The following is a 13,418-nucleotide window of genomic DNA, read 5'->3' as shown; positions in this document are numbered from 1 at the left end:
CAGACATTTATGAATAGAACCGTACTTTCTGCAGGTTGCACTACGACACACCATACACTACACAGAATTTATCGCATGTTAAGTTAGCAGCTTTCAAACCGTGGTGCATCCCTAACAGGTCACTTTCAGATTCCCACGTCGATTCCCACAACAGCAGGGGCTCCGTCAACTGTGGTCCCAAGAAAGACAACCAGAAGGTGAGCGAATGTGATTTTCATGTGTTTTAACAACTCCCTGTGGATCCTCCGCAGCCCTCTTGTGAGTAGCAGTAACAAAGCCCCCTCACTGTGGCCGAGATGGAGCCAAGTGCCCCCATCCCTCCAGCGAGTCCTCGGGAGGGAAGCCCCGTCAGCTGCGAAAGGACGGCCCCTCTCAAGGGCAGGTGGAGATCATTCAAGGAAGAGAAAACGATGTTACTGAAGCTGCTCAGGGGCACAGACATGGATAGAAAACTCAACTCATTCTACAAACAGAGCATAACTGTGATACCCAAGCGGGATGCATGGTGTTTTTAACTGGCTAGGCAGAAGACGAACGTGAAAAACTGCCCTCTAACAGGCCAGAAACCGCCCCTGGCTTCACAGGGTCACATGAATACCTTACAGAATTACATTTAGTTGTCTGTTTACATCCAAACTAGTCATTACAAAATCTATCTATTCTTACAATCTTTACTAGAAAGCAACTTGAATCACAACTAGCTTTGTTTTGCTCATTGCATTAAAGCAAATGCTTAATGTGACAAAACTGCACTTCGTTCAATGTCTGTAGGTGTGTGTCTGGAAGCTTCCTACCTTAGTTTCTGGAGCACATTTATGCTCAAGCTTTCCCTGCCTTTTCTAGCACCACTGCAGCCCGTCAACAAGCTAAACTCTATAAACAGCAATGAGTGCTGATAAGGAATCATTTCAGTAGGAAATAATTACACCTATTTTCTGAATACTGTGATACTCAAATGTGGTAGAGGGAAAAATGAACTAATATCACATAATGGCTAAGTTTGGAATTACCTGGAAAACAGGTCAGAGCCTGACAGAAGTGCAGAGATAAAAAGCCAGTATGCGCTATGCTTGTTTAATAGCAGAATAAAAGAGAGAAGAAGAAAAGGTTCTATCTGTATCTATTTTGTCAGCTGGTTTAAAGGGCAGCACTAGCAGCCCCTTCCAAAAATCCCCATGGAGATAATTAATAGGAATAAAACTAAAAACAATGACTTCAAATTTCTTCTTACATAAGCATAAACTAAAGTACCACAGGCCAATGTTTCTGGTTATTCCAAAAAATCACAGGGGCCATAGGGAGGTCAGGGGAGTAACGAGAAGGAGCCATAAACATTGAAACCTAATGTCAGAAACAGAGCACTTCAAAGGCTCTTGAAGTGTATCTTAATAAAAATATACGTAAGTCCTTAGCAATAACTTGTAAAAGCTCCCTCCATCGTATTCAAGTTTTCCAAAAACTAGATTTTTCAAAAAACATTGTTTTACCTCATTTTGTTGTTAAAAACGCAGAGTGGAAAACAATGCTGAAAAGATAAGCCACTCTTTCCCTTACTTATTCTCCATCAGTCCTACCAGTAAATTTTTGTAAAATAAAGTCGAAGCAACAGAAATAGATCTCCCTAAAAATGACTGTTGAACACTTATGTATTCCTCCTCTTCTCCTTCTACAAGCATCTTATTTAAAGGACAGTAAAAGGGAATTCCCATCATGGCTCAGTGGTTAACAAATCCGAATGGGAACCATGGGGTTGCAGGTTCAATCCCTGGCCTTGCTCAGTGGGTTGGGGATCCAGCGTCGCCATGGGCTGTGGTGTAGGTCGCAGACACAGCTCAGATCCCACATTGCTGTGGCTGTGGTGTAGGCCAGCAGCTACAGCTCCAATGAGACCCCTAGCCTGGGAACCTCCATATGACGCAGGTACAGCCCTAGAAAAGACAAAATGAATGAATAAATAAAGGACAGTAAAAGGATTTTTCTCTTTTTAAAACATATACCTGTAAGAAAAAACAATGTGTCAATGGTAACAAAATAACAAAGGAACAAACACTAATGACTTAAGAAAAATAGCAAGCTGAAGGTGAAGGTGAGGCTGAGCAGCAACCTGATCTGTAACATGGAACTGTCTCTTACCAGTATTTCTACAGCCAGACTCAAACTGTGCTGTCCAATATGACAGCCACTACCCACATTGCTATTTAAAGTTAGGTTGACTGAAATTAAATTAAAATTTAGTCTCTCGGTCACATCAGCAAGAAACATTTCAGCCACTGACTACAGTACTGAAGAGCATTATTTCTATCATTAAAAAAAAAGTTCTATTGGAGTTCCCATTGCGGCTCAGTGGGTTAAGAACCTGACTAGTATCCATGAGGATGTGGGTTCAATCCCTGACCTTGCTCAGAGGGTTAAGGATCCATCATTGCTGAAAGCTGTGGTGTAGGTCACAGACACAGCTGAATCTTGCAATACAGTGGCTGTGGTGTAGGCCAGTGGCTGTGGCTCAGATTTGACCCCTAGCCTGGGACCCTCCATATGCTGCAGGTGTGACCCTAAAAAAAGACCCCAAAGAAAAGTTCTATTGCAGCTGAAAGAGAAAACAAAAAAAAATTTTAATGGCACATGGAAACAACCCAAATGTCCATTGACAGATGACTGGATTAGAAAGATGAGGTATATATACACAATGAAATACTACTCAGCCATAAAAAAGAACAAAATAATGCCATTTGCAGCAACACGGAAGGAGCTAGAGGCTCTCATACTGGGTAAAGTAAGTCAGAGAGAGAAAGACAAATACCATATGATATCATATATCTGGAATCTAATATATGGCAAAAAAGGAACTTTCCACAGAAAAGAAATTCATGGACTTGGAGAACAGACTTGTCGTTGCCAAGGGGGAGGGAGTGGGATGGATTGGGAGCTTGGGGTTAATAGATGCAAACTACTGCCTTTGGAATGGATTAGCAATGAGATCCTGCTGTGTAGCAATGAGATTCTGCAGTGTAGCACTGGGAACTATGTTTAGTCACTTACGATGGAGCATGATAATGTGAGAAAAAAAAAATGTATACATGTATGTGTAACTGGGTCACCATGCTGTATAGTAGAAAAAAAGACTAAGGATGGAACAGAATAAAGAATTCAGTAGGACATTTCTACAGCAGAGATTCTAGGCACAGTAATTAGGCAAAAAAGGAAAAAAATGGTATCCAGACTGGAAAATCAGAAGTAAAACTATCTCTATTCAGATAACATGATCTTGTATATAGAAAATGGAAAATTCACACACAAAAAAAAAAAAAAAAAAAAAAACCTATCAGAACTAATAAAAATAGTTCAGAATAACTACAGAATATAGGAGCAATATACAAAAACCGAAGGTATTTCTATAAACTTAAACAACTGAAAACTAAGAAAACAATTCCATTTATAACCGTATGAAAAGAAAAAACTTTTTAATAAATTTGGCAAAAAATGTAAAACTTAGACTCTGAAAACTACAAAACACTGTTTCAAAGAAATTAAATATGATCTAATAAAGGGTAAAGTATCCCATGTTCATGCATCTGAACAATAAATGTTGTTAAGATGCAATACTCCCCAAATTGATTTACAGCTTCGACACAATCCCTAATAGAATTCCAACTGGCTTCTTTGTAGAATTTAATAAAGTGATTCTAAAATTCATATGAAATGGCAAGGGATCCAGAATAGCCAAAACCATCTTGAAAAAGAAAAAACAGACTTCCAGTTTCCAGTTCAACATGTAAAGAGCTTGGAAGTTATCACAAGAAGAAACTACTGAACAAATTGAAAATCAACACCTCTTCTTAGATCCAAAAGAGAATAAGGTCCCAGGGCAAACCACTGCCCCAGAAGCTAGAGAGAAGGACAACACAGAGATGCAGAACTAGGTGCAGGCAGAGAGAGGATGGGAGAACCACAGGTAGAGCACAAGGACTTGTTAGAGCAGTGAAACTATTCTGCACGATACCGTAAAAGAGAAGGAACTGCACCACACAACACTGTGAACCCTAATAAAAACTATGGACTTTAGTTTAAATAATATATAAATATTGGTTCATAAACATACCACACTTAGGCAAAATGCTAAAAATAGGGGAAATTATGCTGGTGGGGGAAGGCACAGGAGGGTATATCAGTACTCTCTGTGCTTCTGCTTCAATTTTTCTGTAAACCTGAAATTATTCTAAAAATTAAAGTCTACCAATTTTAACAGTTACAGTAAGATATTGATATATATTCTCGTGTCGCTTATAACAGCAACATCTGGCCACAGTATTAAATATCCATCAACCAGAGACTAAGGTACACCTCGCCCAAAAGAAAAAAGAAAGCTGAAGACACACGTTCGGAGTTCAAAACACACTCTGAAGTCAGAGTCGTCAAGGCTGTGTGGTCCTGGGGTCAGGACAGTCATACAGATCAACAGAACAGGATTGAGAGACCAGAAATAAGCCCATGTGTCTAGAGTCAAATGACTTTCATTAAGAATACCAAGGAGTTCCTGCTGTGGCACAGTGTGTTAAGAGCCTGACTGCAGCAGTTTGGCTGTGGAGGTGCAGGTTCAAATTTCCCTGGCACGTTAAAGGATCCACACTGCCACAGCTGCACTTCGGATTCAATCTCTGGCCCAGGAACTTCCAGATGCCATTAATGTGTGTGGCCATTAAAAAAAAAAAAAAAAAAAAAAAAAAGAATACAAGCGCCCTTAATGAGTAAAGAATAGTCTTTTCAACAAACGCTGAAGTCTACTGGGACACTGCATGACCCATGCCGAAGAATGAACAGTGACCCTTACCTCACATCAGAAATGAACTCACAGTGGATCAAACATAAAAGGAGGTGCTAAAGCTACAAAAAAACTTTAGGGAACACACAGGAATACATCTTCATAACCTTGGATTTTGCCATGGATTCTTAGGAATGACACCAAAAGCAAAGGGAACCAAAGAAAAAATAAATTAAACTTCCTCAAAATTTTTAAATGTTTGTGCTTCAGAGGACATGATCAAAAAGGTGAGAAGATAACCTGGGAGATAATATTTGCAAATCATATTATCTGATCAGGGACTTATATCCAAAATATATAAAGAATTCTTTCACTAACAATAAAAAGACAACTCACTTAAAAAATGAACTAAGAATCTGCATAGACATTTCTCCAAAGATATAAAGCGGCCAATAAGCACATGCAAAGGTGCCTGACTCATCAGCCATCAAGGAAATACAAAGCAAAACCACAAAGCTACATCACTTCACACTCACAAAGATGGCTAGAATGAAAAAGTCAGACAGTGCTGACACAGATGTGGAGAAATTAGAACCCTCTTACACAGCTGGAGGGAATATAAAATTGCGCAGCCACTTTGGAAAAGCCTAGCAGTTTCTCAAATGGTTAAACACAGTTACCATGGGACTCAGCAATTCTACTCCTAGATATTATCTACCCCAGCAAAAGAAACATATGTCCACATAAGACTTTAGACACAAATGCTTATTACCAACATTTTCCATAATAACCCAAATGCCCATCAACTAATGAGCAGAAAGTGTAATATATCCATATAATAAAATAATACATGACTGAAAAAAGGAAAATACTAATAAATGCTGCAACATGAATGAACCTTGAACTCATTATGGTAAATGAAAGAAGCCAGTCACAAAAGGACAAATGTTATATGATTCCACTTACAAGAAATTATCCTCGTAAGCAAATCCATTGAGACAGGTTGCTTAGGGATGGGCAGATGGGTAGACAGAGAAGTGATGGCCAAAGGATATGGGGTTTCCTTGTGAAGTGATGAAAAGGCCCTACAATTGTCTGTGTTGATGGTTACAAATCTTTGTGAAGGTACTAAAACCCACTGATTGTAAATTTTAAGTGAGTAAATTATGTGGAATGTGATTTATATCTCTACTAAAAAAGAAAGAAAGACACTTACACATTTTAGGTCATCTTATATAACAAAGGAAGCCCTGCAAAGCAGGGGGGGGGGAATGTCATTTTCAATATATGGTGTTAATTCAATTCGATATCTATGTAATGAAAAAAAAATCCTGACCTACTTGTTACCTTACCCTAAAATCATGTCTACACAGAGTGGAAATCTAGATGTGGGATGTTAAACAATAAAGTTTCTATCGGGTAAGAGAGAAGCCTATCTTCATGATCTTGGGCAAGCAGAAACTTCTTAACCAGACACAAGAAAGCAACAGCTATAAAGTAGAAGACGGGTAAACTGAGCTACATTAAAATTAAAGAGTAAAACAGCATGTGACACAGAAGAATAGTTGTGATGAATATATATGACAAAAAGAATACATATACAACTCCCACATACACATACAGAACTATATATATGTGTGTATACATATATACACACACACATATATACCTATATATACCTATAGAACTCCAATATATAGAATACATATAGAACTCCTATAAAATGGGAAGAAAAAAAAAACTTGAACAAGCACTTCTCCCAGAAAAAAACCAAAATGGCCAATAAGCATATGAAAGATATTCAACGACATTAGTACGCAAGAAAATACAAATTGAGGAGTTCCTGTTGTGGCTCAGTGGTTAATGAACCCAACTAGCATCCATGAGGATGCAGTTTCGATCCCTGGCCTTGCTCAGTGGGTTAAGGATCTGGCATTGCAGTGAGCTGTGGTGTGGGCCACAGGAGTGGCTCGGATCCCACATTGCTATGGCTGTGGTGTAGGTCAGCGGCTACAGCTCCGATTGGACCCCTAGCCTGGGGACCTCCATACTGCAGGTGCAGCCCTAAAAAAAAGACAAAAAAAAAGACAAAAAAAAAAAAAAAAAAGAAGAAGAAGAGAAAATACAAATTGAAACCATGGAAAATCTAAAATTTTTAAGCGTGACAAAAACGTGTTCTTGAGTGTGCTGATAATGGGTTTATACAGTGTAAACTGGAATTTAAAACTTACTTCAAGAGCTCATAGTTTTTCTCATTCAGCCTCACAGCATTCTCTCTCCAAAACTTCTCAGATTTGTGCACAGGACTCCATTCCAATCTTCCAGATTTAAGTTCTGAACTATACTCATCAAATGAGCTATAAAAATGTTTAAAAATTCAAAGTTTATAAGAATCCAAGAGATAGTCCAAAATTTTAAAAAACAAAACATCTTAACTGATGGTTTAACTGCAAAGACTGATGATCTTTTGTACGTTCACAAATTACCTCTAAACAGTGTAAACAGCTTAAATAATCTTCAATAAATCATGTGAAGTTTATTTAGGATAATAAGGTCCTGTCAAATCTGAATGTTCATCGTGAGACATTAAAAGGAGCACCTGCTTTCAAAATCCTTACACTAATATATACATATATGTGCATCACTAAAATTCTAATAATATAGCATTGTTTTTACCATGCCACTTAAAATATTGTTATTTGCCAGACCACTAGACACATTAATGTAAACTTACGTAAAAGTATATTTCTTTAACACAAAATAGAACAGTATATTCTATTATAATATAAAAATCATAAACTATGATACCACACTACAAAAATAAAAACACATATATCAGTACAATATTTTTAAATATGATTACCAACAATGTTGGGGTAATTCATTATTTGAATTCATTATGAATAAATTAAAAACAAAAACCTCTGTACCTGTAACAAACTACAATGTACTTCAATTCAAAAATTATTCACTATTGGAGTTCCCGTCGTGGTGCAGTGGTTAACGAATCCGACTAGGAACCATGAGGTCGCGGGTTCGATCCCTGGCCTTGCTCAGTGGGTTAAGGATCTGGCGTTGCCATGAGCTGTGGTGTAGGTCACAGATGCGGCTTGGATCCTGTGCTGCTGTGGCTGTGGTGTAGGCCGGCGGCTACACCTCCGATTAGAGCCTTAGCCTGGGAACCTCCATATGCCGCAGGAGCAGCCCTAGAAAAGGCAAAAAGACAACAACAACAAAAAAATTATTTGCTATATATCGAATAACAATTACACAAAGCTTCATAATACAAAAGTGTTCTAATGTAGTTAGCCAGTGGACAAACATAGTGACAGGACAGGCTTCTACTTTCTTCCAAGTAAAATTTTTAAAAAGAAGTCGCCATTTAAATATTGATTGGTCATTCAGTATAACAAGGATTCACTGACTAAGTTGATCAGAGTATCCTGTTAAAGTAGTGATTTACTTTAATGTAAGGCTAGTCAGCATAAGTTAACTAATATTGTTCAACATGAATATCCTAATAGAGACAAATCTATTTCAACTGCACCTAGCACCTTATTAGTTTTATATAAATAGTAATATTTTTCAAATTACCAAATTCAAAACATGAAAAAATCGGTAAGTAATAACAACTGGCTAACATGGATTAAATAATTAGAAAGTTATCGCTAATCCTATTTATTTTTAAAAAGGCCCTGGGAGTTTCCTGGTGGCCTATGGTTAAAAATATGCCATTGTCACTGCTGTGGTGCAGGTTCAATCCCTGGCCTGGTCACAGCAGTGACAAGGGCATATTTTTAACCACAGGGAACTTCCACATGCTGTGGGTACAACCGATAAATAAATAAATACATAAATAGAAGGGTCTCAAGTCATTAGTACAGAAGAACTAATGATAGATTTTTTTTAAATAAACATCATAAAACATAATCTGTACAAAGTGCAAGTGTACTACTGACCTACTGTATTACAATCATCACACTCACATTTGAAATTATAGGAAAGGACAAAACTCATTTGCCTTCCTCCACAAAACTCACACAAACTACAGATAAGGGTGACACCTCCCATCTCTAAAAAAGCTTCTAGGCCTTTCGATTATGGGCTGCACTGAATCACATAATAAATACATCTCTGGAACACGGGCTATACTGAAGGCATTTGCCAGACACCTCAGAGCAAACCCTACACGGTTAGAACTTTTATCACTATTTCACCAAAAGGAAATAGTGAGACTTTTTTTTTTTCTTTTTATGCCTGCACCCGCAGCATATGGAAGTTCCCAGGCTAGGGGTTGAATCAGAGCTACAGCTGCTGGCCTGCACCACAGCCACAGCAACGCCAGATCTGGGCCATGTCTGCGACCTACACCACAGGTCAAGGCAATGCTGGATCCTTAACCCAGTGAGCAAAGCCAAGGATCGAACCCACATCCTTATGGATACTAGTTGGGTTCATTACCACTGAGCTACAATGGGAACTCCCAGAAAACTGAGCCTTTAAAACATTAAGAAGCTTGTCCAAGGCCACACGTGGAGGAAATAGCCAAACAATTCCCACTAGAGTGAGCCTAGCTCCCAAACCCAATCCATCCAAAAGAGAACAAGATCCAGGAGAACACATAGAGCCCCATTTGTGTGTGTCTGTGTGTGTCGGTGGGTGTGTGCGTGTGTGCAAGTGCGTGCAGAGGGGTGGGAGGTTTTTGGGAAGTAAACACAAGAAACCAGGGGGTGGGGGGGTGCAAGGAAGGAGTGGGGAAGACAGGGTAGCCTGGAGTCGCTTCTGCACTGCCAAAGGGATTGTCGTCTTTACTGTGTGTACGTCATTTGCATAATTTTAAATATGAAAAATAAAGCCAACAGAAACTTCAAAGAAGCAGGAAAAAAATACTCTTTCCAAATATGAGCAAATCTCCTCCACTGATTAATGACTCCTGCCTAAAAATATTTTAAAATAGGGGGAGACCCTCAAAGGCATCCATAACCTACGTAGAACAGGGGGTCGGATTTCAGACAACACTGAACGGGGGGTGGGGGGGCTCCCCTCAAAAGAGAAACACCACACAGCTCTAGCCAACTGTTGCCATGGTGATGAGCCAATTTTTCCATATCCCCTAATTGTTAATAGAAGATAGAATGTTTCAGTACAATCCTTTGAGTGTATAGTTAGTAACAAATTTAGATTTCCTTAAAACATGAGGCAAGGCAAACAAGGCCCACTGTACGCAGTCTCTGAGAACTATAAAGAACACCTTACCTAAGATCCTGGACACTCTCACCAAGTTTTTCCAAAAGAAACTTTATATCCTCACTGATATCTTCATCGTCATACTTCTGCTGCTCCAAGTTCTCCAGCTGTTTGAGGACTTTGCACTGAATCAGAGCCAAGGCATACTCCTGGCGAGTTTCTCTTTCAGTTGATTTTTCTAAGAAGTTCTGGGTTAGACAAAGACACGATGAGGAATGAGGTAACTTGTTCTGTGATGTTCTCGGCACCTGCTTTCACTCCCTCTCCCCTCCTAGTCCCGGGTTAACTACCATCTGTAAGTGGAGGCCTGTGTCGCAAATCCTTACTTCTTCCCGAGCATCGGCCCCATATCAGAAGCGGCCTGCTGATTCCTTGCTTACTAGTCCACTAGGCATTTTACTGAGCCAGACAAGCCTCAAAACACTGAGCACACTTACAACCACAATCCCTCTCACAGCCCTGCTCCTGAGCACACCACGTGAATGCCCCTCTAGCTGGCCAGAGAGGGCACTTAGGATGCTATGAAAGGCTGTTTCTGCAAATCTCTATCTAATTCCTACTCAGTGACCCCTTTCCCCTCCAAGCAACCTAAAAGTGCACAAAGGAGAGAGAGCAATTAAAAAAACTCTTTTGCTTCAAAAATTATCAGGAAAAAAAATAAGTAAAAATAAAAAACCCAATTATCAGAAAAGTTGTGTGACATTCGAGCAAAGTCCTTAGTTTTCTTCTGTGATTTCTGTTTTTAACAGTACTTATGAAAAGAGCAAAAGAGGGAGTGCCTGTTGCGGCACAGCAGAAACAAAGCCGACTAGTATTCATGAGGATGTGGGTTCAATCCCTGGCCTCACTATGTGAGTTAGGGAACCAGTGTTGCTGTAAGCTGTGGTGTAGGTCGCAGATGCAGCTCAGATCCTATGTTGCTGTGGCCGTGGCATAGGCCAGCAGCTGTAGCTCTGACTGGACCCCTAGCCTGGGAACCTCCATATGCCGTGGGTGCAGCCCTAAAAAGACAAAAAAAAAAAAAAAAAAAAGAGCCAAAGAATCTAAGTATTTCTAAAGATAAACTGTTCACTCAATTAACTAGTATTTATGAGCAGTGCTCAGAATGCTCACACTCGGGTCCAGAACAAGAACAATGAAGGTCTCAAGAAAGCCACCCTCACGAAGCTGGTGAGAAAGGCCCGTCAATGCCCCCACCTCAACAAATCCTGGAATATTTAGAATAAGAATTCCATGGAGTTCCCGTTGTGGCGCAGTGGTTAACGAATCCAACTAGGAACCATGAGGTTGCGGGTTCGGTCCCTGCCCTTGCTCAGTGGGTTAACGATCCGGCGTTGCCGTGAGCTGTGGTGTAGGTTGCAGACGTGGCTTGGATCCCACGTTGCTGTGGCTCTGGCGTAGACTGGCAGCTACAGCTCTGATTAGACCCCTAGCCTGAGAACCTCCATATGCCGCAGGAGCGGCCCAAGAAATGGCAAAAAGACAAAAAAAAAAAAAATTCCAAGTCATTTCTTTACTTTTGCAAGAAGTTATATTTCTTATAATTCCACTAAATAAATGCATAAAGACACTTAGCATATGGAAATTAGTGAGATCAATCTCTACTGAAATTCCAGTGACATTTTCCACAGAAATAAAAAAGCAATCCTAATGTTTGCACAGAAATACAAAAGAGCCCAAATATCCAAAGCAATCTTGAGAAAGAAGAACAAAGCTGGAGACATCACACTTCCTGGTTTCAAACTGAAGTACAAAGCTACAGTGATCAAAACAGCTTGGTAATGGCATAAGACAGACACAAAGACCAATGTAAAAGAACTGAGAGCACAGAAATAAGCCCACACATACATGGTCACCTAGTATTTGACAAGGGAGCCAAAAATCCCCAGTGGGGAAAGGACAGTCTCTTCAATAATGCCATTAGGGACACTTGATAACCACATACAGAAAAATGAAAGTGGATCCCTAACTTATACCAATCACAAAAACTATTAAAACTATCAAAATGGATAGACACTTAATCTTAAGACCTGAAACTGTCCCTGACTTAGCCAACATTTATATAAAATGAAACAAACCTCCAACACTCACATTCCTTTCAAATACACATGGTACAGTGTCACCATGTGGGACCATAAGATGAAGATAAAACAAATCTCTAATCTCAAAGAATTGGAACTGTACAGGACATGTTCTCTGACCATAATGGAATTCCATTAAAGACCTTAAACTACGCGAGCCCTGAATTCTGACATCTTCCTTGATGAAACTCCTCCCTTCACCCCTCTTTGTGAGATTTTCCTTAAAATTTTACTCAGTTTTTCTCTGTTACCTTTTCCAGTTACTTTTCTTACTGTAACTCCTCTGGTTTATCAAAGATATCAACTCTCTTCCTCTCATATGGTCCTTTGTTATTGTTATTTTCACTACATATCTGTCGAATGGAGAGTGACACTTCATATTTAAGATGCTATCATAACTAATGGTTCCAACTAAAACCTCAACCGAGTCAAGAGAACGAGTCAAGAAGAGCCTGATGGTGTTGTGAAATCACCTCTCCTCTCAACTTTCTAAGGGAACAGCACTTCCAAACCCAGTCATACCTGACTCTCCCCTTTCCTTCAACCCTGCGTCAACTCAATTGATAAGACCCATGTATTTTTCCCACAAAACATCATCTCTCTTTCTCATTATAAAAAATAAAAAGGTTATGAAAAATCCTTGAGAAAGTGAATTTGCCAGAAGCAAATCTAGATAATGTGACAGCAGCATACTCTTTAAAGATACTAAGCCTCAGTGGCATCTTCACCTTTACGAAATGAAAAGCACAAATATCACTCTGGCCTTTGTCCAAGTAACGGTGCAAAGCGGTCCTGACTTCCTCAGCACGAGGTGGACCAAAGCGACAATTCAGATCCTTCCTCCACCATGACCACCGTGAAATGCATGGTGAAGCAGTGCTTCTCCAACCATCTGAGGTGAAGACCAGTTCCGTCAGATTTTTAATTTCCAATTAGTCATGAACACATACTTTTAATACTAGACAATAAAAAAGAATTTTTAGAAAAGTCAATTTAAACAACATGAAAAACATAGGCTCAAATTTTATGTTATTAAATTTGACAGACATGTCAAGTTACTGTAAGTTGCTAAATGTTAACCCTCACTTTTCCATCGCAGGCTGCTAGCCTGTAGCTGACAGCATTGCCCTGACACGCAGACCACAGTGGGAGTGGCACTGTGTCACAGGATGCGCCCAGAGATTAAAAATGTCTCCGTCTTACCTGACCTCATCTAAACCTAGGATCTAATGAGCAAGAAAAGAAATTCCTGAAACAAGGATTGAGGGACAGACGTAGAAGTAAAACTCCTCCATGGCAAGACTTCTATGTCACAGCAGAGGGCAAACAGT

The 13,418-nt window shown here is 39.6% G+C and overlaps 1 protein-coding gene across 9 annotated transcripts in view; it reads right to left on the bottom strand.

The window, feature by feature from the left end:
* Positions 1-13,418, bottom strand: part of ATP6V1H (ATPase H+ transporting V1 subunit H) — a 58,251-nt gene that overhangs the window by 13,758 nt on the left and 31,075 nt on the right. For 8 of the 9 annotated variants that reach the window (XR_014842862.1, XR_014842861.1, XR_014842864.1 and 5 more), the window contains 2 exon segments: positions 10,016-10,194; positions 6,991-7,116 (listed from right to left, as the gene is read on the bottom strand). Coding sequence is in view for 5 of the 9 variants with exons in the window: in XM_013993240.3 (XP_013848694.2) it covers positions 6,991-7,116; positions 10,016-10,194 (305 nt within the window). In the remaining 4 variants the exon portion in view is untranslated. 9 annotated transcript variants of the gene reach the window in all.

This window comes from Sus scrofa, chromosome 4, assembly GCF_054392235.1.
Source record: "Sus scrofa isolate SSC_HxYL_T2T_F1_AM1 chromosome 4, Sscrofa_HxYL_maternal_Yorkshire_Landrace_v2.0, whole genome shotgun sequence".
NCBI lineage: Eukaryota > Metazoa > Chordata > Mammalia > Artiodactyla > Suidae > Sus > Sus scrofa.
The sequence above is the reverse complement of the archived record's forward strand: the minus strand, read 5'-3'. Positions and strand labels throughout refer to the sequence as shown.